Here is a 26,928-nt window from a genome sequence, read left to right as displayed (position 1 = left end):
GGCCCCTTACGGTCCCTCCTGTAGGTGGTGGGTCTACGGGAGGGTGGCCCCACGTCGCTCCTTCGGGCTGAGCCCGGCCGGACCCCATGGGGAAAGGCCCGACCACCAGGCGCTCGCATACGAGCCCCAACCCCGGGCCTGGCTCCAGGGTGGGGCCCCGGCTGCGCCATGCCGGGCGACGTCACGGTCCTCGATATTGTCGTCATCATAAGGTTATTTTGAACCGCTCTTGGTCTGACCCGTTGCGCCAAATTATTACTGGAAAATAGTAACAATAACAGATTAACAGAACAGAAAACCGATATATAAAAAAGTATTTTTGCCCTAACCCAGTACTACTTCTCTAGCTTTATAAAAAAAAACAAAAAAGTGCACAAAATTATTTCTGAAGAACAAAGCTTTTAAAACTGCCCTTCCGTTTTTGTGTTATGTTTAGACACAATAATATAACAAATAAAATCTCCCTTTCATTACATTTTTAATTGAATTTATAAACAAAGCGTACACAGTTGTTTGAGAAACAAAGTGTTTAAAGTACTTTTAATCTTTTGGCTTTTCACTGGCTTGGCTCTGCTAAGTCACGTGATAGCGAACTACAAAACACAACATGTCAGGGAGGAGCAACATGTGCAGAACTAGGTGTATGGGATGAATAGTTCTTCTTTATTATACAATTGTTATCTACATTAGTAAAAAAATAAGATATGTAGTAAAAACACATCAGTATCGATGTTTTATGTTAGGATCGATCCTTTTCGATACAACCTCAGCATCGGAAGTATCGATATTTCAGCACCGATGCGCCCGCCCCTACCTCTCTTCGGTCAGGAGGAGGAGAATCATTTTTAGTGGAGCAGATGAACACAAGCAGCCGAGAAGATATCCCGGGATATGCTTTCGCATTCTGACGTCTCCATTTTACTGTCGGCGGAAAGAAATCGAAACTTTTTCTTTGTTTAGAGACGAGAAGACAAGAAGAGCGCTTCCTCAGCCGCACGCGCACTCCAGATGTTTCATGTTTGAGAGAGCAAGACCTACAATTTATTCAGCTCTTCTTAGGGATACATCTCGTTTTATATTTATAAGAAAAACCTTTGAATGCATTTGAATATTTATTATATGTTTTGCGGTGCAAAATGTTTTTTTTTGCAACAGAGTTTGCGTCAGTATTTTCTAAATAATGACAATTGTTTTTTTAGCAGTTTTTTGTAAACGGGTTGTGAGAAAATGAGTGTCAGATGGTTTATTGGATGTTTCTTGGCGCTGTGGACTGTTTGTGGATCTGTCCAGACCCATCAGGACTCGAAACACGAGCGGGAAGATAATAACGGTGAGCGCATGCATCTGTCAATCAAACACATTCACCTGTCAGTCAGAACATTGATCTTGGCAGTTAAACTGATGAATGATGAGTGACAGTGATTGATGTTGTATTTTGGTTGACATAACTTATGCAACGTGATATGGTAGACTTCATCTAAAGCCATAACAGGAGTTTCTTGTAATGTTTTGATACTTTTTATTCATATATTGTAGAACTGTGGTTCTTAAACTTTTTTTGCCTAAGTACCCCTTTTTATGATTTTTTCACCCCTTGACCAGACCGCAACATTTTGCATTACAATACAGTGAAATGAGAGTCAGACAGTTATTATATATGATGCCCCCAAGTAGGTTTACTGCTTATAAACTTTTTTTAACATTTAAGCGCATCCTCTCTTAACTTGCATTACTTTACACCCAGACACTGCTCCTGATTCCGGGTCTCAAAAAATAACACTTATAAATTGAAATGCGTTTTAAATGTATGCATATTTGTGTAGTCCTAATTTCATATAACAATACTATTATCATAAATTATCGATTTATTGATTTTCATTATTTATTCCTAAATTTCTGTTTCTCTAAAGTACCCCCTGCAGTACCCCTGGGGGTACACGTACCCCCATTTGGGACCACTGCTGTAGAATAACGACATAAGTTTTTTAAATTATGTTCTCGTCAAAATAATAACCTGTTTAGGTTACAGCAATTAATGTTGTGATGATATGATATTGTGAAAAGTTTACATTTTATATGTCCTTTATGTTTTACATTATATATGACGTATTGTAAAATCATGGTGCTGAGAAACGTTGCCATTTTTCACCTAAATTTACACCTGTCTATTCTCTCTGTTTTTATCTATCTAACAATTTCTGCAGGTAGACATTGAAAGGATCTTCACCACCAGCACAAAGACCTTTGTTTTTTCCTGTTTCTTTAGTCGCTGGCTGCTCTTTTGATTTTGTGCCTCTTATCTTTTCTGTCTGATTTCACACGGAAGGACCTGATATCTCTCTCTCTCTCTCTCTCTCTCTCTCTCTCTCTTCCCGTGCATACGTCTGTGTGCTTGTGCTTAGCTGCTTCATCCTCAGGAAGATTTAAAACAGTAAAGCAAAAGATCTGACAAAGTAAAGGAAGTCATTATGTGTACTTTGCTTGCTCACCATCATTTCTCTGCAGGGTCTCTTCTTTACTTGACTCTTTAACATGCTTATAAAACCGTCCAACAGCTGTTTTGTACAGCGAGTATAATTGCAGATAAACCAACTGTGACGTTTTATAACATTTCTTAAATCAACATTGTGAGGTATCAGATATTCTCATCACACATTTCCTCTAACAATAATATAATATTTTGTCCAGCTCATCTTTGTGATGTCACGCTAACCTCATCATTTTCCTCCAACAGTAATTAACCTTCTCGAGGTTCTCAACTATACTCGCTCCCACCGGGGAGTCTCCAAGACCAAAGGGCATGATCCCGAGACGCCCGCCTGGAGATTCCGTTCAAGCACGCCTCATCTCACGCTACAACGAGACGCAGCAAAATACCTCCGTGGCACCTTACGTGGTGTGCTGGGTTTGCACCTGGTGGGCCGACAGAAGAAAAACTCAAAGGCCACCCTAATCTCCTTCAGCTCCCCTGATCACCTGAAGCAGGACGGACGTCCCCTGCTGGAGCTCGTCTCCAACACTCGAGCGGATCGGCTGCAGCTGGAGTTCAGGTCAGCAGAAGGCTTGCGGCCCGAATCGGTGAAGTTTCCGGTCGGGAGCCCGTTTGCGGGGGGTGGTTGGGTGAGAATGGCTTTAAGCGTGGAGCCCAGGCAGGTGGTGCTGTTTGTCGAATGCCAGGAAGCCGTGGTGCTCAAATTGAAAAAAGGTGGCAGAATTCTGACTCTGGACTTCCCGCACGATCTGCAAGTCACGTTCTCAAGCACTGCAGGACACAAGGCCAGCAAATTCAACGTGAGTTTATTGCTACATACATGTACATACATCTTAATAAGTTTTGGACGTTACCCCTACATGAAAATGTTTAAATTTCATCCATTAGAAATATCAAAGCTACTTAAAAAGGCAAATACGTTTTCATTCCAGTGCCATAGTAAAGTCGCTTATGCTTACTAAAATTCATATAGGTGTTCAAATGTGTAGTTCATTATTACATGGACAAGTTCGACAACCAAAAATCCAAATGAAGAGTTGATTTCCAAAATGAGATGAAAAAATCAAATAATCATGTTTTTTTATAGTGTAATATCAATCAAACTGCAGTTGGTTTGTATTAACTTAAGCCATTATTATTAAGTCAAAAAATACAGTTCACTAACACAATAAAATCCAATAAAAACATGATAACATAATGAAAAACATGATTTTTGAAAAATTGTCAAACAAGAGATTTTTAACAAAACTCTTCAAATACTTTTCTGTGTTAACACAATTCTTTGTATTTTTAGATAAACATTATGTATATTGTATTATAAGTTTAACCAAAGGGCAAAAACCCTGCTTGAGAAAAAAAACTTTTTCTGTATTATCTTTTTATTAAAATATATCCCACTTGGTTTAAAGGAAAAAGTGCACCCAAAAATGAAAATTCTGTCATCATTTACTCACCCTCGAGATGTTCCAAACATGTATAAATGTCTTTCTTCTGATGAACACAGAGAAAGATATTTGGAAGAATGCTTGTAACCAAACAGTTCTTGGCCTAAGATAGTAGGAAACTAAAAGTGCCCCAGAAATGTTTGCTGTCCTACATTCTTCAAAATATCTTCTTTTGTGTGCAAGAAAAGTATAGATTTTTTTCCCTACTATTAGTCAATGGCGGCCAAACTCTTTAGTTACAAGCATTCTTCCAAATAATCTTTCTTTGTGTTCATCAGAACAAAGAAATGTATACACATTTGGACAGGATTTTAATTTTTGGGTGAACTGTTGGGGTTCCTTTAATATTTTGCATCTAATGCAATGGCATGCAAACATTTTAAAGTAAGCATCTGAATATTGTTTGGGGTCATTGTACTGTAGTTTCTAGAACACAAGTTTTCTCATAGACACCATATAAACAAGATAAAACCATTATCAACATGAAATAAACCATACAATAATAAAATCATAGGTCATTGTTTCATAGTTGAAGAGCATTGATCCAGAAACACTTTGTACTTATATCATATAATGCCGACACACTGAAAGTGTTTAGAAAAAAAATCTGCACACAAACAACCAAAATGTTTTTCTTCATCATGTTCTTCACATGATTGTATGTGTTTTTTGCTGTTCCAGGGTTATTGGCAGACAGCTGAACTCTCCACAAGGGCATATGAGAGACGTCCATGGTTCTGTGACAATGTAACAGGCATGTAATCAATACATTTTTTTACCTCATTGTTAATTATGCAAAAACATTGTTGGAGTGAGCTGAATTGAAATAAGGACCATTGAATTGTTCACATGAGGATTGGGTTTTCATGTTTTCCGCTGTTTTCTTTATTTGCTGTATTTTTGTCAGCCTATGCTTTTCACAACACTTTTGGGGTGTAGTAGGGATCATTTTTCAAGGATTCTATGATACATTTTGATTTTGATAGCAGATATGATTGTTTTATTAGCACCTTGGTGCAGTCTCTGACTTAAAGGGACAGTTCTCCAAAAAACATTTTTTTGTCATAAATTACACCCTGATGTTGTTCAAAACTTGAACACAAAAGAAGATATTTTGAGAATCAAAAGGGTGAATAAATGATTCAATGAAATGAGTTTACATTTTGGACTTAAAATTCCTGTAACTTATTATTTTATAAAACACATGCAGATACACATGCCCTGCTATAATCTCTATGTAATAAAATAATGTATAGGCCCCTTTAAAAGTAAAAAATCTCAGGGGCGTTTTACTCATACATGTTTATGTGTTTTAGACCTCATGCAAGAACCAGCCCAGCCCACCGGGCATCCCATACCAGATGTGATGCATGACCAGGGACACCATGAAGGCGGAGCAGAATTAAGCTACCCCGAACCTCCAGGGATGCCCAGTGACTCAGTCCAGCCTTTCGGCCAACTGGAGAACCACCTGCATAGCATCAACACCATGCTGGACATGTTAAAAAAACAGGTACTGTTGAACTTATTTCTGAAAGGCATTGCTAGTTTTTATACGGTTTGCTAAATATAAAAAAGAACCATGTTACTTCCAGGGTTTAATTGACACGAAAGTACCTTGCAGTACCATGTAAATAAGATTATGGTACCATTATAAAACATAAAAAATACCACTGTACAATCCTTCAATTTGAAAGCTTACCATTATAGTATGACGGTATTTTAGGGACTATCCTGGAGGACGTGGAAATGTCAAAAAAATAATGTTTCTGAGGGTGAGTGGTAAGCAGGGAAAATTTTAGCTTATTTGATTTATACTTATATATATATCTTTATTTTTTATGGCTGTGAATGTAGAACGCTCACCTGGAGGCTCGGGTCGAGTACCTGGAGTCGTGTGACTGTGTGAAACGTAAATGTGAATGGAAGGGACATCAGATGGACGAGGGCTCCCGTTGGTCTCCTGACAGCCACAGCGTGTGCTGGTGTACCTCTGGAAAGGTTCAATGCGAACGCATGAATGGTGAGTGTCCGCATATATCATCATTTTATGATAAAATATCACACACATTATTTGTCCTTTATTAAAACATCAATGGCAAAAAAACACAAACCTCATATTGATATCCACTGCAGTACTTTGGGATTTGACTTTGTTTATTATTTCTATAAAAAAAAGTTTTATCAACTTCATCTCACAGCAGTTCTAATGTCCCATAAACAGATGGAAAGTGTTTTTGTTTATATGTGGGGGTTAAAGTCTGGAGATCTGTAATCTGTGTGCAGTTATTTGCAGTCTCCTTGACTGACTTGTGTGTGTCCTTTCCCAGTCAAACAATATCCAGATACAAAAAACACTATTTAGTCTCTCTCTCTCTAATTAGATCTGCATGTTTTTGCACTGGGCTTACAGATTTTCTGAATGGACCTTTGTTTTCTGTTGTAAACTGAAAAGTATCTTCTTTTTATGTCAGTCTCTGTCAGTCTCTCTGTGTCTCTGTCTCAATTTCAATTTGAGTGTGCTGTACTGGCATGACAATTTACATTCGTATTTCCAAAGCATTTGCAGTTGGGCTGCGTACAAATAGTGCAAGTATGTTAAACAAACTAAATGAAAAATAATTATAGTAATAAAATAAAATAAAGTGTGACGTATGTAGTGCAACTTAAAGTGGTTTACAATATATGTACGTATATAAAAAGAGAAATAAAGTAAAGAATTTACAAAAGTAAAATATACATTAAAATATACTTAGATACATTCAAATTCTGTTAGGAAGACGAGCTGTCTCAGTTTTGTTGAGCTCACAGTGTGGACCCATGCTGCGTCCGAAATTGCCAACTTCCATACTATAAAGTAGGTGAAAAAGAATCATGAATAGTATGTCCGAAACCTCAGTGTGCAAAAAAACAGTAGGGGAGAAACACCCAGATGGTCCACTACTTATGCCGAGATCCGTGAGTGTGGATCGGATGGACTTTTTTCCATTCCATGATGCCATGGAGATGAGCAACGGTCAAATTTCAAAAGTGAATCAAATAAATATAGCGGAAAACTTTAAGGGGACATACGTTTTTAATGTAAGTTAAAGTATGTTTTTATAAACGCTCACGTATAGGTTGTTGTTAATACATCATAGGTCAAAGAGCATACGGGTCACTTGACCATAATACATGGTGGGCGCAGTATGGCCGAAATGTATTCATACTACACCCACTCATACTATAGAACATACTGTTTTAAGGGCCGATAGGTATAGGTACTTATTTGAATTCAGTACGTACTGTCGCCGTGTGCGATTTCAGACGCAGCGCCAGTCTCTGGTCCTGTGGCAGCCATGTTTGTCTGTATCTGCCCGTCTCTATAGTGAGTTTATGTCTACATACTGGCTCTCAATTGGATGTTTTTTCCCATTTAGTAAAATCTTGATTTGGGTTTGTCAGTGGACCCACACCTCACTGCCATAGTGGGCATTCGATTCAATTACTGATTCTAAGATTTTCTGCCAAATTCTCATTGGGATTTGTATAGAACATTGACGTTTGGCAATGAAAAATGTAAAGTGTTGTGTATCTCCAACAGGCTGAGCATATTTTGTAAAATCAGCTAATTTATTCATGGTTGGGTCAAAAAGGGATGAAGGTTAAATTAACCTAGAACATATTCAAAGTTAACCCAACCATGAACTGAAACAACACAGCATAGGTTAATGTTTGTCCGGACGGTTAGGTTTGTCTCTTTTTTTAGGCACAAGTTGAAAATAACCCAGTGTAGTGTCTGAATGCATTGAATGTTCTTTAAAACTTCTGCTCAGACATCAGATGTCTCTCATGTACACTGGTAGACATACTTTAGAGTTCATTTTCTAGATAAGCTTAGAAGATCTCTGATGTGGGCAGGAGTATACCTGTAAACACGCCATTCTCTCTCTCGCACACACATGTTCTGTGACCTGTTGTTCTAGAGATCTGAGATTGTCTCATAGGGGCTCCGTCCCAGCACAATGTGGTGTGTGTTTGTCGTTACAGAATGCAGCTTTAGCGGTAACATCTATAACAACGGGGATATCTTCAGCCCGGACGACTGCTCCAAGTGCACGTGTGAGGTATATACATACAGTTTTTGATCTCTCTTTAGGTCTCTGTCGCCATCTTCTATAGCTTCTGATGTTCTTTTGTGTGTTTCAGACTGGACGAGTGGAGTGTGATGTGATCACATGCCCATCAGTGTCTTGCGATGAGACGTCTGTTCATTCTAGATCGTGCTGTCCTGTCTGCCCAACAAGTACCCACCACACACCACATTCACTTTACACACACATACTACTATTTTATTTTGATATACAGCCGCCGAAATAATTAAGAGACCGTTCCAAATGTTCATGTAACCAGCGTTTTTTGGATGTATTGTGGCCATTCCAGTCCAGTGTCAAAATCAAATCTCAGGAGTGACATAAAACCATCCAACAGCAATGTGAAAGGCTGACAGCATGACAAGACACATGAAAACTGTGACAAAAAATCTAGATTTTTTTACTTCTCCTAAATACATGCACAAATATTATATTTCTTAAAGCAGAGGTAACACACGCAGTTTCTGCAAATCTCATGCTCATCTTGAGTACTTATAGAGTAGTATGGCATACTTCATATCTTCGAAGAGTATTTAGTTTGATCACATTTATAAAAGACAGATAGAGCTGCACGATTATTTCCGAAAACAGTCGACCCTTCTAAAAGCGAAAGCATGAGCACACAATACATCATCGCATTATCCCTGAAGTGTTGATTCAGTTGAAGTTTGTGTTGTTTACATTATGCACGTACGTTCTGATTGCCAGCAAAACACAGACATATGACTCAGTTTTACTCACTACGTGCGGTTTATGACCGGGATCTTTTAGCGCTGGGACTGCTCCATCTATAAGTTTTAAACTATCTGCAAATCCAGCGTTACATCTACCATTTATATAACATTCATCACCAAATGCCGTGAACCAACAAACACAGCCGAACTTCCATAACGAACTAAGCACATTGATGAGCGTGTTATTTTTCTCTCGCTCCAACTGGTTGACGTGTGGGCATGCTTTTTTCTCTCGTTCTCGCTGGTTGACGTGTGGGCATACTTGTCCGGGAGACTTGTCCAATAAGGGAATAAGAAACCTTGTTACGAAACGGGAATTCATGTTTGAAAAAAAAAAGGGGAGGAACCCTGCTGGAGTGTATCGAGGACAGAAATGCTACGTTATACGTCCAATTCGTTTTTTGACAAGTTGACCATGTTAGGCATGAGAAGCCAGCTCGGCAGTGTGTCAGAATGCATTAAATAGCTTGTGACCTCACCTTTAAAAGTAAATATGAAATTGTTTTCTTTGTAGTGTTATAGGACTGAAAAAATGTAGAGCATCTTTTCTGTCATTCTCTTCCAATAAATGTAAAAAGAAACAATATTTTTATGTGAAATTTGGGAGAAATATTTTCAGTAGTTCATTGAATGAAACAAAAATGATATTTGCTCTGAAAATGATTCTGAAACTGAAAATGATTTTGAAATGCTCTTTTAATTAAGTTAATTTTGTCAGTTGTCATGTTAATGCATTATGCTATTAATGTAATATTCCAAATTTATACCAAAGAAAATGTTTGTGCCAAAAATAAAAACACTGATTTATTCGGTTGTAATTTTCAGGATGTGAGCATGAAGATGAGTTCTTTGAGAATGGCGATGTGTTTGTGTCCCGATCAAACCCCTGCCTCAACTGCATCTGCTCTGTAAGTCAAATACAAATCTCTACACAGCTATAAACCAATCCGAAACGGCCAACTAAACATGCGTTTGTGTTTGCAGAACAGCCGTGTATCATGTGAGCCAATTCAGTGTCCGCCCACTTTGTGCCCGAACCCCTACAGAAGACCCGGCCAGTGCTGCCCAACCTGCTCGGGTACACACTCAAATTCTGCATCTGAATCACTTTATACTGAAATGTTAAGTAATTTGTGTTTTTATCGTGTCTTAAACCTCCGCAGCATGTGACGTAGACGGTCGTCCATACAACGGCTCCTTCAGCACCGTCGATGGCTGTCAAATCTGCACGTGTCAGGTGTTTATCGCACACGTGCTCACGTTAAACTATCACGTTTTACTCACCAGTTAGCTGTTGATTGTGTTTTTGTGTTTATCGTATCAGGGTGGGAATCAAGCGTGTGTTGATGTGCATCGGTGTCCACAAACGTGTCAAGATGGAGTGAAGCCGCCCTTTGGCTCCTGCTGCACAGACTGTTCTCGCTGTAACTTCGAGGGGCAACTTGTCCCAGACGGGGTTTCCATTCCGGTCCCCCGTGACCCATGCAAACACTGCGAGTGCAATGTAAGACTGTTTCTAGTCTTGTTTTTGTTTAAACAAGCCATGGAGATAAAATCTTCGATGTTTATTTTTAATTGAATGCAGAACCAATACGTTGAAACTATGATGCCATAGACATTTTATGAGGAGCAAATTGAGACTCATGCTTCTTTGATGTTTCTCTAATCTCCCGTATTATCTCCTCTAGAGTTTCAGAAGAGATCTTAACAATGTCTCAGACGGTGCATAGATTTATTAAGATAGCAATATCAGACGTCCAGATTTCCGACATTTCTCTATTGTGTCTTATTGGAACCAATCATCCATGCAATGCTATAACATAAATGTTTCATTTGTCTAATTTGTGTCAAAACTTTTAATATCTCAGAGCAATCTGTGAGTCCTTTGTGTAAATATGTTGATTGTGCGTGTGTTGTGATTGTAGGCGGGGAATATAGAGTGTAACACTGAGTCCTGTCCTTCACTTGACTGTGATTTGGTGGAGACTATAGGTGGACAGTGTTGTCCCAGGTGTCGAAGTAAGTTTTTTCTTTTTTGTATCCGTTTGTCTATTTCATCACCATTTATATAAATTAAACGTGCGTTTTCCTGGCATGAAGGTTGTTTCCATAACGGCTCGTGGCACTTGCATGACACACGGTGGAAGGACCTGAATGACCTCTGCGTCACCTGTACATGCAAGGTGGGGCCGTCATCTGTTTTGAAACAAATAGCTGTCTAAGAATGATCTCTCGTCTTGTGAACTATTGATTGATGTCCTCTCTATGTCTGATCTGTCTAGGAGGGACAGGTGCGCTGTGCGAGTGAAAGTTGTCAGGTGTCCTGTAGGAACCCTGCCTCTAACCCCGGAGCCTGCTGTCCTGTCTGTGATGGTTCGTTTAACCCTTTAAAAGTATCACAAGCTTAAAATTGTGATAGTGTTTCTTCTGAGTATAGTATGAGTACATATCACTCTTACAGATTGTAGTTTGAATGGAGTGAACATCCCGAACGGGGAAAGACTTCAGTCTGGATCCCAGTGTGAAGGCGACTGTCGCTGTGAGGTACACGCCAGAAGTTGCCTACGCTGTTTATTTCAATAATAAATAAAGAGTTTATTCGCCAAAACAGATAACTCCATTAATTTTTTGAAATCATGTTTTTATTACATTATCATGTTTTTATTGTGTTAGTTAGCTTAATGTTTTTTGCTACGTAAACGAAACAATTCAACTTCATATTGATTGATAATAATTGGAATGCACGAAAAAAACATGATTTTTGAGAATGTTTAAAACTGAGTTATCCGTTTCTCACATAAAGCATTGATTCATACACATTAAGCGCCGTTGAACTGATAAATATTAAAGAAAATACTTTTCATAACTTTTATACTTGTCAATAATCTGCTATTCTTCACTTTTCTTTACTTTTAAATTGTGTTTCTCAAGAGACATTCTATAATTAAATAGTTTAGATTTTAGCTTCCTGTTGGAGTTACAGTGCCATTAAAAATAAATTGATTTGGATTAAATAGGAAAGAATTGCATAACAGCCCAAAGTCTGAGGTTTAGCCCTGAGACACACTTTCATTCGATTGCTTTAGAAGAAGAAGCTGTTTTTATTTCAGAATGGGAATATTCACTGCGTTCCACACCGCTGTCCACAAACACCCTGTCATCATCCAGTCCAGAGACCAGGAGAATGTTGTCCCCGGTATTAATGTTTCTTCTTGATTATTTGACATTAGACATCATATTTCGCTTTATTAATTCCTTATGTGTTTGGTATCAGGTGTGAGGAGTGCAGATACGAGGGTGAAGTGTACGCAGAGGGTCAAACCTTTGTTTCCAGACAGGATCCATGTGTAACTTGTCAGTGTTTGGTAAGTGTGGTTCTCAAAGTCATATTTTGTTCACTTGTATTTTAGCTCCGTTTACTAGAGTTCAAGCATAAGCCATCTTTACATTTATTTCCTATTATTTTTAATCCTTCAATAACTTCTACAAATTAACTAAACTACGATTTTTTAGAAAATTTGGAGGAAATGTGCCAAACAGATGCCAGGCTAACAATCCCTCAGCTTCACAGAAAACCAAACCAAACCCAAGTTTCATGTGATGTGATTGTGTGTTTATGCATGTGTGATGTGCAGGGTGGACAGGTGTCATGTGACCCCAGAGGATCCTCATGTCCAACTGCACACTGCACCTACCCGGTGAAACGTGAACAATGCTGCCCTTCATGTCAGAGTAAGTGTCACACACACACACACACACACACACACACACACACTGTATCATATTAAATCTTTTTTTGCTGTTTAACAGTGTGTGAATATGAAGGAAGGGTTTACGAAGATGGAAGTGTGTTTAGGCCGCCCGGTGATGGACCCTGCCTGCAGTGTACATGCAAGGTAAACTCACAAATACACACGCTGCTGTCGGGCGAGCATCATCAGGCACATAATAACTGTGTGTGTGTTTTTTTAGGGAGGAGACGTGACATGCCATAACGAAAGATGTCCTACTTTAACTTGTGACAGCCCCATTCGTCCTCATCCTAATTCCTGCTGCCCGGTGTGTAGAGGTAAGATAGAGCCATCATTCTGCTGCTAACTCACACAAGATACATCATCTCTCAGTGTTTAATCTGCTCGTAGGATGTGAGTGGAATGGTGTTCAGTATCAGGAAGGAGCCTCATGGACGCATGAAGGCAGAAGCTGTTCTTGTGTAGGGGGACGTGTGAATTGCGACTGCCCTCCTGCTCTGGCTCCAACTCCCGTGCCCTGCCCAGAGAACACGCCACAACCAGGTTAAAGAGAATAAAGAGTGAAAGAACTCACTGAGACATTAATCATATTGTTTCTGAAAGAATCTGATGGTGATTTAATGGCAGATCCTTGTGGCCAGTGCCAACATAATAACCGTGTGTATGGAAACGGGCAGACCTGGGCAGACCCGGAGAATCCATGTGCACAATGCTCCTGTCAGGTATAGACACTTTTTAGCGAATGTTTTTGCTTTCTTAAAGGTCCAATGTGTGAAACTTAGCGCCATCTAGCGGCGAGGTTGCAAATTGCAACCAACAGCTCACTCCACCCCTCCCTTTCGAAGCACTATGGTGGCTGACACGGGACATAGATGTCGTCACATTTTCATTTCTTTGCCGAAGGAGATAACGTATTTGCGAAACGCTTTCTGTAGAGCAGTTTGTCCCTTTTGGGCTACTGTAGAACAAAATGGAGAATTCCATGCAAGGGGACCCGCGGTGTATGTAGATAGAAATAGGTCATTCTAAGGTAATAAAAAAACATAACGCTTTATTAGGTAAGATCTTAATACTCCTCTGAAGATATGGTTATGTATATTATATTGCATTTCTCTCAATAGATCCTCTAAAAAATTCACACTGGACCTTTAAGACAAAGTCTTGATTCTGTACTACATGCTTTTGTCTGTTTGTGTGTGTGTGTGTGTGTGTGTGTGTATATTTAGGATGGCAGTGTATATTGTGCCATGCCTGAATGTTCACCTCCTGCATGTTCTAATCCATACACACCCCACGGAGAGTGCTGCCCACGCTGTCCACCAGGTACACATTCACAACCCAACCTAGTTTTTGCTGTGAGCCAAAACAAACCTTTTCACAACACACAGTAGCATAACAAAAAATATTTATAAAAAGTTACCACCTTACAAAAACAAAAAAAAGTTTTGTGAAGTAAGTCCATGGTGTCACTTGTGTTCATAGCCTTTTTTCCTCTCTTCTCCTTTTTTCTCTTTCTAGACTGTGAATATGAAAACCGCATCTATACTAACGGTGACATATTCCCGAATCCCTCAAAACCATGTGAGGACTGTGTTTGTGCTGATGGCGGTGTGACCTGTGGAAATCACGAGTGCCCAAAACCCAACTGTCACTATCCTCGCCAGGGGCAGTGCTGCCAAAACAACTGCAATGGTGAGAGTGAGGAGGTCTTCGTTTTCATTTTGTTTTCATGTCAACTTTGTCTAGGGTGTTTGTTCTTTAGGAGAAATAGAAACAGCCTATGATTGATGGGTAAAGAGTAAGCAAAAAAATCATGGCTCAGATGATTGTTCTGGAAGAATTTGGAAAGAAATATGAATGAATGAGTTCAAAATGAGATTTTATTAACATTTTAATTTTTGTAAATGTGAGCATGTGAGACAGTATTTTGCGAATCTTGTTCTCAAAACATTCGTAAATATATGAGCGATTTGCGCAAAAAGCAGACATTTCCAAAAACTCTCCTCTGGATTCAAATATACTTCATAAAAATCAGATATGATAGTTAAATGTATGTATGTTAATGAGTTCAATCATTCGTAAAGAGGGCGGGGTTAATGCTGATTCATAATTAGCATAAGCCCCTCCCTATGAATTACAGCTACACAAATCACGCATTTAGGAAAGCTTCTGGACTCGGTTTTGACATGTTATAGTGCATTAATGCATAAGAGAATAATAAGCTATAAGCCTAATAATAAATAATAAATACATAAAATTACAGTGTGTCTACCCAAGTGTTTGGTTTTTAACCAGCTAACATTATGCCTTGTGCTTATCTGAAAACGGCCAGCTGGTGGCGCTTGAGAGCGCATTGGAGGCACTGCGTTTTTCCTTCCTTTGCGTTTATTTTGAAGGATATTGCTGAATACCAGAATTCAGTTACAATATTAATAGCGATATTAACTTCTCCATTGTTATGTTGTACAGGTGTGATGGTTTGTCAATGTAGTGTAAGTCCCGCCTCTCCTCCACTGTAATTGGATGGCTGTGTAAAAATGGACAGTGACCTCGTCTCAATTTTACCAAACGTTGAAGAGTAAAAATCTTGTGAAATATCATGATGATATGCAGTGCATCTAAAGGAGTGTTAACAGAACGTTTGAATGTTTTCTTTCATACCAACTAACATTTTGGTAATACAACAATTTCAATGAATCCAAAAATTTAGGTCGGAACGACTTTAGGAATCATTTACACAGAACTTAGTTCTGCTCGTGTTTCCTGAATGAGGCCCTTTGTCCTTATATTATAGCTGTTATATATAAAACCTGTTCATGACTCTTTCTTTTGTGGAACACAAAATAAGATATTTTGAGAAATGTCTTCATACAATCGAAGTCAATGAGGTTTACCAACATTTTTCAAGATATCTTCTGTTGTGTTTTGTAGAAGAAATATGTCATAAAGTCATAAAGGTTTGTTATGATTTCAGAGTTTTCATTCGGGGGGAACCATCCCTTTAATTCCTTTAAAATGACACCTAATAAGTGTAATAAAATTAAACTTGACATGGAATAAAATAAAATGTAGAACTTCTCTAAAGGCTAAATTCTTGAAGAGTTTCCACAAGATACAGAGCAAACATTTACAGAGATTTTTCCCGCCTCAGGGTGTAGTTATGCGGGTAATGTTTATCCTAACGGAATGGAGTTTCCACATCCAACAGATCGCTGCAGGTCCTGCCACTGCACCGTGAGTCTCTGTCTCACACAAACACATTCATCGAGTCATAAATCTGTGTTGTGTATCAACATTTGTTTGTTTTGTCTCTAGAATGGACATGTCCATTGTCAGATGAACAGATGTCCGGCAGTGCCGTGTGTCGATGCTTATTTTCCGTCAGGAGAATGCTGCCCCCAGTGTCCAGGTGACTTCGATGCTCTTCTGCTGCAGTCACCGCACGATGGGATTACCTTGTAGATTGTACCCTTGTGGAACATGTTTTGAATTTTTGTGTGCTTAGTTTATGTCTGTCTCGTCTCTTCAGAGTCCCCTGCTGAATGCATTGTTGAAGGACAGTCTTATGGACACATGCAGCAATTCTATCATCCCTCTGACAGCTGTCAATCATGCTCCTGCATCAATGGGACAATGAACTGCAGGCATACGCCCTGCCCTTCTGCTGTCTGTTCCCACCCTATTATTCAAGACTGCTGTCGCACGTGTGATGGTGAGACGCTTTATATAACCTTTCATCTGTCTGTCTGTCTTAGATAGGGTCTGCTTGTTGTTTTGTCTGTCTGTTCTATCGTGTGTCTATCTGGACTATCTGTGTGTCTAAACCATTTTCAGACGTTTACACCCACCTGACTTTAAATGAATGGTGTTGACTGAATGTTTCTATCTATTGTAATAGTTGTGTATGAGTCTCTTGATTGTCCTCAATGTAAAAAGAGGAATCTCAACATCATACAGTTACTGCTGGACATGAGTCAAATATCCAGAAATGCTGAAAAAGCAAAGATTGTGGAGGATCTGGATAATTTTTCTTATGTAAGCTTTTGCCCTGGGATATGTTTTGAAATTCTGTTATTATTCTTTAGTTCTTTATGAACCTTATGTTATGTTATTTCTGTGGTGAAGTAACTTGCTCAGGGCAGCACTAAATAAAACATAAACCTTAATTTTCCAAAATCCTCTTATTTTTCCAAATGTTTCAGCTTTTTCCAGATTCTGCAAGGGGTGTGTAAACTTTTGAGCACGACTGTATATAACTGCCTTAATGTGATAAATGTAAATTTATCTCTACGGCATTGATTCTTCAGGCTGTCTGTATAAAGGGAGGGAACATGCTAATGGTGCCACATTTGAAGACGTGTCAGACTCCTGTTCAACTTGTGTTTGTCGTGATGGAACGGTCAAGTGTGAGAGGAGGCATTGTTCACAACACAACTGCCCCTTCCCTGTACAGGGCCAATGCTGCCAGCGCTGTGACGGTCTGTGTGTTTGTTTATACCCGTACACACATATTTTTATTAATTTAGAGCTGCATTGTTAATTCAGTGATGAAAGCATTGATCAGTGCTTTTACTGAGTCTGTTAAAAGAGGAATTTAAGGTTTGTGTTTTGTTTATTTGCAGGCTGTGTGTATGCTGGTGTGGAATATCAGAATGGTCAGGAATTCCCAGACCCCGCCGATCAATGTGGCCGTTGCGTGTGCATGAATGGTGACGTCACTTGCAATCGGAGGCAGTGTCACCGTTCAGGGTGTAGCCACCCCATCACTCGGCCAGACCAATGCTGTCCTGTGTGTGATGGTAATGCGGCATTCTTTAGCACTTTTTTTTATTGCTTAAAATAACGCACTGGCAGAAAAAACATGACACAAGGTATTGAACATTGTATTTGTGTGTATTTTGCAGACTGTCTGTATCATGAAAGAGTGTTCGCGGATGGCGAGACATTCCCATCACCCACAGTTAGCTGCGAGGAGTGCACATGTTCAGTAAGTCCTGTAGCTCAGTGGTAAGAGCATTGTGTTAACAACGTAAGGTTGTGGGTTCGATCCCAGGGGATTGCAAATACCTATGTAAAATGTATAGGATTAAGCAATGTAAGTCGCTTTGGATAAAAGCGTCTGCCAAATGCCTAAATGTAAATGTAATGTTAATGTAAGTCCACATATTGTTTTGCATTCATAGTACGACTTTTAGCCTTCATCATTTCGAAAACAGCTGCTTCACATTTTATAACACAAGTTGACCCTTTTCTAACATCAAGCATTTTATGCTTCTGAATGTTTGCGTGTGATTTTAATTGTGTCTCAATGTGCTTGTCATCAGAGGGGTGATGTTCGCTGTTATCCCAGGAACTGTCCGAACGTCCCCTGTCCTCACCCTGAGCAGGACCCTTGTGCCTGTGGAGTGTGTGAAGGCTGTAGTTTCAACGGTCGTGAATGTGGAAACGGAGAGGGCTTCCCTGATCCCAACAATCACTGCCAGGGCTGTACCTGCCTGGTATAGACACATCACATCTGTTGCCATAGTAACACAGCATCTCTGTTTGCCTACACCTTATTGAGTCCCAAACATGCATTCAATTTAATTTGGAAAAATGAAAAGCGCAAATAAGATTGCAGTTATATTTCAGTTGTTTCTCCTGGACTTCGATGACATAATGGAGAGCAAACGGAAACGTTTGCTTAAGTCTAATCTGCGTCTCAGATGTTTCTCCTAACTAAAAGAGGTAGAAATCTAACAAATGTCTCAATTATAGTTTCAGAAGAGATCTTAACAATGTCTCAAACTGAGCTCAGATTTTTTAAGTCAATATTATTAAAGATTTCAAAATGAACTCATTTCTCAAGAATTTTACCAAATTCAGATTATATACCTCTACAATCTACATTCATTTCACACCTTCTTTCTCCTAACAATAGTCAAGTTTAACAGTAGTCTCATTTTTATTTGTTTGACACAATGCTGATACTTTAATGAAACGGAGAATTCCATTAAATCATCTGGGTCATGAAAGAGGAACATCTGAGCATCTTTTTCTATATTTAAATATATCTATTCATATTCTTTTTCTAATAATTCTTCTTTCTAATAGCTATTTGTGGCATTTTGCCTGAGAAGTGCACACATACTTGTCGGTGGGATTTAATCTATAGGATCCGTTACCGTCCGTGCATTATATCACCATCAAAAACTGTTTATGTGTGTGTCTCGTGTATATATAGAACGGTAGTGTGTCATGCACACCTGTGTCGTGTCCTGAAGTCCCCTGCGGGAGGCCCGTGCGTCCTCCAGGTGAGTGCTGCCCCGTGTGCGCTGGGACCTGTGAGCACCTGGGGCAGGCGTATGAGTCTGGTTCCACATTCACCCCGGCCGATGATCGCTGCTCCACCTGCACTTGCCAGGTGAGACCACTGACGTCTCGTTGTAAGGAATGCATGTGAAAACACCTTGAGGATGCTTAATACTTGTGTGTGTTTGTGTTTTCCAGAATGGGCATGTCTCCTGTTACAGGAACTCATGCCCTCAGCAGTGCACGCATCCGGTGCATTCTGCGGACTGTTGCCCTGTGTGTGACACGTGTTTGTATGAAGGGCAGCGTTATGAAAACATGCAGCTGTTCTACGCTCCCTCGGACCCATGCAGACGCTGTGTGTGTAATATCGGCTCTGTTACGTGCAGTTCTGTTATCTGTCCTCCGCTTTGGTGCCGGGACCCCATCACCCTGCCGGGACAGTGCTGTCTGCGGTGTAGAGGTCAGTGTGTGTGTGTGTGTGCTTGTGTTTGAGTGTCAATATTACCAGATGGAATTTTATTGGTCAGTGTTGCTCTTTCATAGCTCCGGAGGTTTGATGGAGTTCTCAGTTGTCTTTTAAGTATCAAAGGATGTTTCCTAAAATTGCTAAGAGAAAAAAAAACATGAAACGATTGTTGAAATACACGAAGACTATGAAGGTGTAAAATGAGTTTGTAGAGGTAAAATAATATGGAGTTGGGTAAATGTGATGAGAAATGTTTAAGTTCATTTTGAAATCTTCAGTAATATTGGCATTTGATTGCAGACTCTCCCATTTTGTCAGATTTCGGACTCTTTTTCTCGTCAGAAATATCTGAGACACAGATTTCCAATTTGCTCTCCATTTGTTCTCATTGATGTCAAATAACTGAGATTCAAGATCTCATCTGTGATTTTTCTTTTTTATGGGTAGTATCTTCACCTCTTTCCTGCTTTGTGTGACCCTACAGGGTGTGTTGAACAAGGTCGGGAATATCTTGAGGGTCAGAGTTTGACCTTGCCGTCTGATCCTTGCTCTACATGCACCTGTGTGGTAAGAGATATCTTTACTTAATGCTGGTCTCTATCATCAGATATCCTGCTTTTCTTTTTCTTTAAAGAAATGTTGATTCTACCTCATTGGTGTGTGTGTGCCTGCGTCTGTGTGTGTGCTTTAGGACGGTGAATTGAGCTGTGTTGGACCTCAGTGTGCCAAGTTGACTTGCATGCACCAGGTCACCAATCCAGGCTCATGCTGTCCCCGTTGCAGAGGTACAGATACCACGGATCACACATTGAATGACATTAAATCAACAAAACTAAACATCTCTTTTTCAGGTTGTATATATGACGGTGTTGAGCACTCTGAAGGCACCACGTGGTTTGCGTCCAGTGGACCCTGCATGTCCTGTATGTGTGTGGACGGAGTGACCACCTGCTCCGAGGTCCACTGTCTCTCCACCTGTCTGAATCAGATCAACGTCCCGGGTGAATGCTGCCCAGTTTGCGCAGGTACGCCATCCACACAAGAAGCTTTATAAGTGGCATGTATTTCTTGGTCAATTCTCTCATGTGTTATTGTTTGGGTAGATTGTGTGTTTGAAGGCCGTGTGTACAGTCCAGGAGAGACTTTTAACCCATCGGATGACCCTTGTCAGATCTGCACCTGTGAGGTACGGCTCATCACTGCAGTTTGTGTACGTGTGCTGGTTTGATTTCCTCACGCTGGGTTTGTGTGTTACAGGTCATGCTAGACGGAGAGCAACATCTGCGCTGTTACAGGAAACAGTGTCCGAGTCTGGTGAACTGTCCCAAACATAATATACTGTACAGCAGTTCTGATGCCTGCTGTCCGGTCTGTGCACGTCAGTATTAACATTGCTATGTTTTGAAGAGAGAGAGAGAGATATAGAGAGAGAGTTTTGCATTTTAAATATAGCATAAATATTTATGTAACAACTTTGAAACACCATGCATACTTCTAAAGTAATCACAAACACACACCTTACACTACAGCAACACAATAGAACAATATAAAGATTAATCTACAACTCATTAAACATTTTATTATTTGTATTTAATTTTGTCTTTAAATTATTAAATTAATTGTAAATGTTGTAAATGGTCGAAATTTTGTTTTTATCATTTTAATAATTTCTGCTTGTATTTACAGTATATTTCACTTTGACATTTTATTCTATTTCATCTGTGTTTTGAGAAAGAGAGAGAGGGGACAGACCAAATTTTTGATGAAATGATATATTGATGAAGTATTAAATAGATCAATTTAAAAATAGATGTTTTGTTCAACATTTTAAAAAGCTGATGAGGATTTAAATAATTAAATCACTGAAATCATAAAAACGGATTATTTGGGGGCATGGTAACTATTATTTTTCCCACACTTTAAGAAATTTCATTCTTGTCTTGGATTGAATTTAAATGTATCTTTAATATGCATTTCACACAATTGCATTATGCAAATATTATTTTATAGGAATTAAAGCAAAACAGACTGTAAAGTATGAAAGAGTATAAAAAAATATAAGACAGTTTGAAAATATTAAATAAATAAACACATGGTAGTTTTGCAAATGTTTTTATCTACTGTATGTGTGTTTCTTTATATTCACTATAAACATGCCAAGAGTAAAAAAATATTTGAAAACCACCCACAACAAATGTGGTAAGCAACATAAAATAACTTAAATAATAATAATTTAAAAGCTTAGCACGAGTTGTTACTTGAAAGTTTAAAGGTGTTACATCTTAAAAGCCCTAATAAGCAATTCCATAAGTAAACAACCACATAAAAGCGTCATTTTTGTTCTGATTTGCTTTTAAACTAAATATTCTCGTTGGCTGATCGTTTCAAGCTAAACATTCATCTTGTGTCTTGTGTTTGTCTTCAGAGCCTCTGAGTAACTGCACAGCTACACTGGTTGGAAATGAAGTGTTGGCCACAGATGATCCGTGCTTCACCTGTCAGTGCAAGGTGATCACTCGGTGCTGTTTTATTAAGCTGTGAGTCATGTGCATTTCTGTAAAGTGATCGCATGTGTGTGTGTTTGTGTGCAGGATTTGACATGGACGTGTATCCATCGAGGCTGCCCCTCCCTCAGCTGTCCACTGTCCGAGCGGCACACCCCGCTAGACTCCTGCTGTCCCGTGTGTGACGGTACAGAGTTCGACTATCAGAAATATGAACTTACTGTAGCTTCATCTTAAACCTGTACATTGTGTGTGTCACAGAGTGTGTGTTAGACAGTGACAAGTCCCGTGTGACGAATGGCTGGAAATGGACAGACGAGGAGAATGAGTGTATCACCTGCGTCTGCAACGTGAGCGACACGATGATGTTTTCAGTTATCATACATGAATTCGCTTTTATACCAACTCACAAACTCAAATAGAGCATGCCCAAAAAAAACAGATTAAGATTCTCAGTATTTTCATTAAGTATTAATGGAATATTAATACGTTTATGTCATCTACACGTGTTCGCGTGTGCTACAGCAAGGCCACGTCGAGTGTGACCTGCAGGAGTGTCCTCTACTCGATTGTCCAGACGGGTCGTTCAGAGTGAAGAATCCTGGGAAGTGTTGCTATGAATGCACAGATGTCATTAGTGTGGTTTACACCATAGACACCAGCACGCCGTGTGTGTATGAGGGACGTCTGTACACCCACAATGACCACTGGGAGGTGGACGAGTGCACGTCCTGCACCTGCGTGTCCGGAGACGTGCACTGCCAGACGCAGAGATGCCCTCCGCTTACATGCGCCTCGGTGAGTTACACACACACACGCGTGTACATACTGTACATACTGTACATACTGAGAATGACACACCGATCACATCTGGCTCTGTGTTTGAAGGATGAAACGCCGGCTCTCGTGCCTGGAATGTGTTGTCCTCACTGCATTCCTCGGCCGGCCACGTGTATCGTGTTTGGAGACCCTCATTACCGGACTTTCGATGGCAAGATGGTGAACTTCCAGGGCTCGTGTACATACGTGTTAGCTAATGACTGTGAGGGTGGAGACTTCAGGTGATCAGGACATTTTCCCATTAAGACAGTTTCATTTGACGTTTTTGGTTGTTTTATTGATTTATATGATTTAAAGAAGATGATATTTTAATATTTTGTTGTTTATTAATTTTATCAAATTACATGAAAACATAAATGAGGTCTACCGAAAGTTAAGTTTGGGCGACATAACGTTTATTTATGTTGTTGCCGCTGAAACTGTCTACTGTATTTACAGTACAGCACAGTAAAAGAATAAAAAAGCGTATTAAAATCTTCAGGAAGTGTAGCAATGTTTGTTTGTATTCCTTCAGTGTCCATGTGTCCAATGACGACAGAGGTCGTAAGGGAGTGTCTTGGACTAAAGAGGTCACAGTGTATGTCGGTGATGTTGTGGTACAACTTTTTCAGGACTGGGTTGTCAAGGTGATGTCATAGAGGATTGTTTTCATTGTTTACATAAATGCAATTTGCATCATTTATATATGATTATTTCTTCTTGTTTTGACTCTTTTCTGCATTCAGGTTGATTATGAGCCCGTCTCCCTGCCGTTTCTTAAAGAGCCTTATGTTTACCTGGAGCGTAAGACCAACACCATTCTCCTTAACACCAATGTTGGGCTAAAGGTACAATCTCTACTGTTCACAATTGTTTGTAAACCTTTCATGACAGACCTATGAGCAGTGTTGGCCAAGTTGCTCTGAAAAAGTAATTTATTATTAGTTACTAATTACATATTCAGTGTATATGATTACTGTACAAATGACTCTCTCCAAAAAGTATAGAATTAATTATCACTAATTACATTCTATATCCTAAATTAACCTTTATTGGTTAAGTGATTCAAGGATAGACATGGAACGCCTCTTTTAACTCATTCAAACAAATAATATAAAACTACATAAAGTATTATAATTATCTAACTAAAGTATTACAAATGTGAGAAATATCCATGAAAGCACGGATTTTAAAGTTAGGCTTTGAATTTTGATGTCAATTCCACTATTGCACATATATTACACAAGTAATATCTGTAATAATACAGTTTAATAACTGTAATTTAATAACTTTTTCAAGGGGAAAGTAATTAGATTACAGTAACTAATTACTTAGTAACTAGTTACACCCAACACTGGCTATGAGCTAATATATGCTTCTGTAAATCGTAATATTATAACTTAAATAAAAAGATTAAGCCCTGTGCTAAAGTGCTACATACTAATATACGGTATGAAAAATATATTTTGGTTTATATTAATTACTATAATAAAAAATCCCTATTTGATTTATTTTTACAATATTTTTCATTTTATTATATTATTTGATTAATTATATGTATTGTATTTAACTTTACATATATTTATAAAGTTAATATGAACTGGCAATGAACAATACTTAGACATTGTTTATTCAGATTCGTGTTAATTTCAGCATTTATTAATACATATTTACAAGTTTTAACTGTTAACATTGGCATTCCAGGTTTTTTTATATATTAATGCGTGAGCATGTTTTGTTTATTTGAAAAACATGCTTACATATTAATAAATTGTTAATAAATAATTATTAACACATTCGTATTCGTAGGGTTATATACTTATTTTTTTCACAAGATATGTCCAGGGCTCCATAAATGTGAACTAACATGAACAATTGTATTGTCCTTACCTAATATTAACAAAGATTAATGAATTCTGACAAACAAAAAAAAACGATTTATGTCAGCTAATGCATTTACTAGATACAACCTTATTGTAAATAAGCTTGATGGTGTAAAGTTATTTTTTCCATAAATCAGCATAAATTCAAACAATTGGTTACACTTTATAAAATTAGGTGCATAACATTGATGTAATAAAATATTAGATCCAGATATGTCTATCATGTCTGTATGATGATTTTATCTGCAGGTGTTGTGGAACGGTCGCTCTCATCTGGAGGTCAGTGTTCCCGGCACCTATAAGAAGCACATGTGTGGTCTCTGTGGCAACTTCAACAACTACCCTCAGGACGACATGATACTCCGCAACGGACAGATCACCAACTCTGAAGCAACGTTCGGAAACAGCTGGAAGGTGAGAGAAGCCATTTCAGCATCTCTGAACAAATCCATATTTATGCTTGGGGGTTCGTATGCAACTTGTCCAAATTCATTTTATGGAAAAACCCATGCTGCATCAACATATGTCATCCTCTTTTAATTCATTGAAATTCTGAATAATTCCCTATTCAATTCCGATAGGTGCACGACTCACAGGTCGGCCTTGGAAACCACTCGAATGTTCAGTGTTCTGATGCAAGGAACATTAACCCGTGTAAGGAGGCCGGTTACTCCGCCCGTAAGACGGCGAACGCAAGATGCACGGTCCTGAAGTCTCCCGTCTTTGAGCGCTGCCACAAAGTGGTGCCACCCGAAATGTTCTTCGCTTCATGCGTGTATGACCTATGTGCCTGCGGGTCCAAATTGGATCTGTGTTTGTGTGATGTGCTGGAGGCTTACGCGTCTGAGTGCCGCGAGGCTGGAGTGGTCCTGCAGTGGAGGTCGCCCACACTCTGCGGTCAGTTTGATCTCACAGTATAACTCTAAAATTGAATCTTCTGGTGTGACATCTTACCTTTCATTCTTTTCTAATCTCCACAGCCGTTGGTTGTCCGACAGACAGAGGTTACGTGTTTGATGAATGCGGACCGCCGTGCCCTAAGACGTGCTTTAATAAAGACATACCTCTGGGTGTGATCGAGGCTCATTGCTTTAAACCTTGTGTGCCGGGGTGCCAGTGTCCCGCCGGACTGGTGGAACACAACGCCCACTGTATTACCCCTGAGAAATGCCCTAAAATTATCCACGGCAAGGTCTGAGTGATGCGAACAACAAGAGGTATCCACACTGCGATTGATTCATTCAATGAATTCTGGGATCTGATGAACTTACATCTTAGTGATCTAACAGTCGTCGGGAAGCCGCTGGATTGTTTGTTTTTGTTGACTTTTATCAAACTTATTCTGTCTCTGAAATGGTTTTCTGTTTGGACATCATTCCAAATTCATGTCACTTTTTAACCCTGTCCGTCTAATAACCTGGCTCCATTCTGATATATAACACCCACAAATACTCAAAAATATTGAAAAGAATCGGGTTATTTCATGTTTACTTTCTTGAATTATTGAATTTAAACATTAATGCTCAAAAATACTATAAACACACGAATAATCCTCTGCTGTACACATGATTTTATTTTATTGTTGCTACTGTCTGTAAGATTTACCAAGTGTTAACCTGTCCAGCTTCCTAGCAGAGCTTCTAACATCATGAGAAATTCAACATTTCTCTTTCGCTAAATAAGTAATGAATAATTCTGGCCGTTCTTTTTCGTCTCGATATTTATAAATCAATTGTTATGACCTAAACATTCAGGAAGTGACAATCCGCTTAATCCGCTTTTTTTGATCCACAATCCGTTTTATAATCACTTTATGGCACTGAAAGGGATTTTGTTTGCTCTGGCACTGGTGTTGTGAATGAATTGTTTTGAATAAATGGGTTTTATGAGCCATGTGTTAAACTGACAGTAATAAGAACATTTAAACAAGGAGGGCATGTATTAACAGATTAATAATAAGCTATAGATGTTATATTCATAAAAAAATGTTATCCTTAATCCGTTACTGTTTGTATGTTTTATATTCATTGTGTTGATATGTTTTATTGTGTCATGTTATTACATTAAATTCCACCCTCACCCTGTCTAGTTTGTTTTAATTTGGCATTATATTTTAAATAATGAAAGTAGAAGATATTTTAAATAAGAAAAATATAAAAAATCTTTTTTTTTTAAAAACATCATACGTTAAAAATGGTAAAAAATTGTCTCGATTGTTTTCAGGCACATTTCCCCTGATAACTTTGAAGTGCATTCTGAATATAAACGTTAAATTATAATATTCATATTCATCTTAATTGCACAATAAAGATCTTTTTAATCTTTTATATGAAAAGTAAATGCACAAAATGTGCAAATCCAATTCGACAAGTGCAATTGGTATACTCAAAAGTACATATGATTATGT

General features: G+C 38.8%; 1 protein-coding gene across 1 annotated transcript; it reads left to right on the top strand.

Annotated features, from left to right (window-relative positions):
• Positions 1 to 652: 652 nt before the first annotated feature.
• Positions 653 to 26,605, top strand: kcp (kielin cysteine rich BMP regulator). The gene is made up of 48 exons (XM_056766468.1): positions 653 to 1,330; positions 2,735 to 3,291; positions 4,618 to 4,690; positions 5,253 to 5,449; positions 5,794 to 5,959; positions 7,966 to 8,042; positions 8,125 to 8,221; positions 9,629 to 9,711; positions 9,788 to 9,881; positions 9,967 to 10,040; positions 10,128 to 10,307; positions 10,729 to 10,822; positions 10,904 to 10,986; positions 11,086 to 11,176; positions 11,265 to 11,347; positions 11,914 to 11,999; positions 12,078 to 12,168; positions 12,439 to 12,535; positions 12,614 to 12,699; positions 12,776 to 12,872; positions 12,946 to 13,098; positions 13,183 to 13,277; positions 13,782 to 13,878; positions 14,074 to 14,247; positions 15,707 to 15,789; positions 15,871 to 15,964; positions 16,085 to 16,267; positions 16,863 to 17,033; positions 17,178 to 17,354; positions 17,460 to 17,542; positions 17,880 to 18,053; positions 18,779 to 18,958; positions 19,045 to 19,309; positions 19,800 to 19,882; positions 20,007 to 20,100; positions 20,167 to 20,340; positions 20,419 to 20,501; positions 20,573 to 20,693; positions 21,741 to 21,823; positions 21,907 to 22,006; positions 22,081 to 22,169; positions 22,345 to 22,617; positions 22,708 to 22,880; positions 23,174 to 23,285; positions 23,385 to 23,486; positions 24,771 to 24,935; positions 25,103 to 25,418; positions 25,502 to 26,605. Exons 1-48 carry the CDS (start codon positions 1,228 to 1,230, stop codon positions 25,717 to 25,719), a joined length of 6,624 nt encoding a protein of 2,207 aa, XP_056622446.1. The 5' UTR covers positions 653 to 1,227; the 3' UTR covers positions 25,720 to 26,605.
• The last annotated feature ends 323 nt before the right edge of the window (positions 26,606 to 26,928 follow it).

This window comes from Triplophysa dalaica, chromosome 14 (genome assembly GCF_015846415.1).
Source record: "Triplophysa dalaica isolate WHDGS20190420 chromosome 14, ASM1584641v1, whole genome shotgun sequence".
Classification (NCBI taxonomy): Eukaryota; Metazoa; Chordata; class Actinopteri; order Cypriniformes; family Nemacheilidae; genus Triplophysa; species Triplophysa dalaica.
The sequence above is the reverse complement of the archived record's forward strand: the minus strand, read 5'-3'. Positions and strand labels throughout refer to the sequence as shown.

Bases quoted from the DNA above. Each gene is read 5' to 3' on its own strand.
- kcp (XM_056766468.1), top strand. From the start codon at position 1,228: ATGAGTGTCAGATGGTTTATTGGATGTTTCTTGGCGCTGTGGACTGTT. The intron at 17,034-17,177 runs GTCTGTGTGTTT...GTTTATTTGCAG, and splicing joins ATGCTGCCAGCGCTGTGACG to GCTGTGTGTATGCTGGTGTG. The intron at 22,618-22,707 runs GTGAGTTACACA...CTGTGTTTGAAG, and splicing joins CTCCGCTTACATGCGCCTCG to GATGAAACGCCGGCTCTCGT.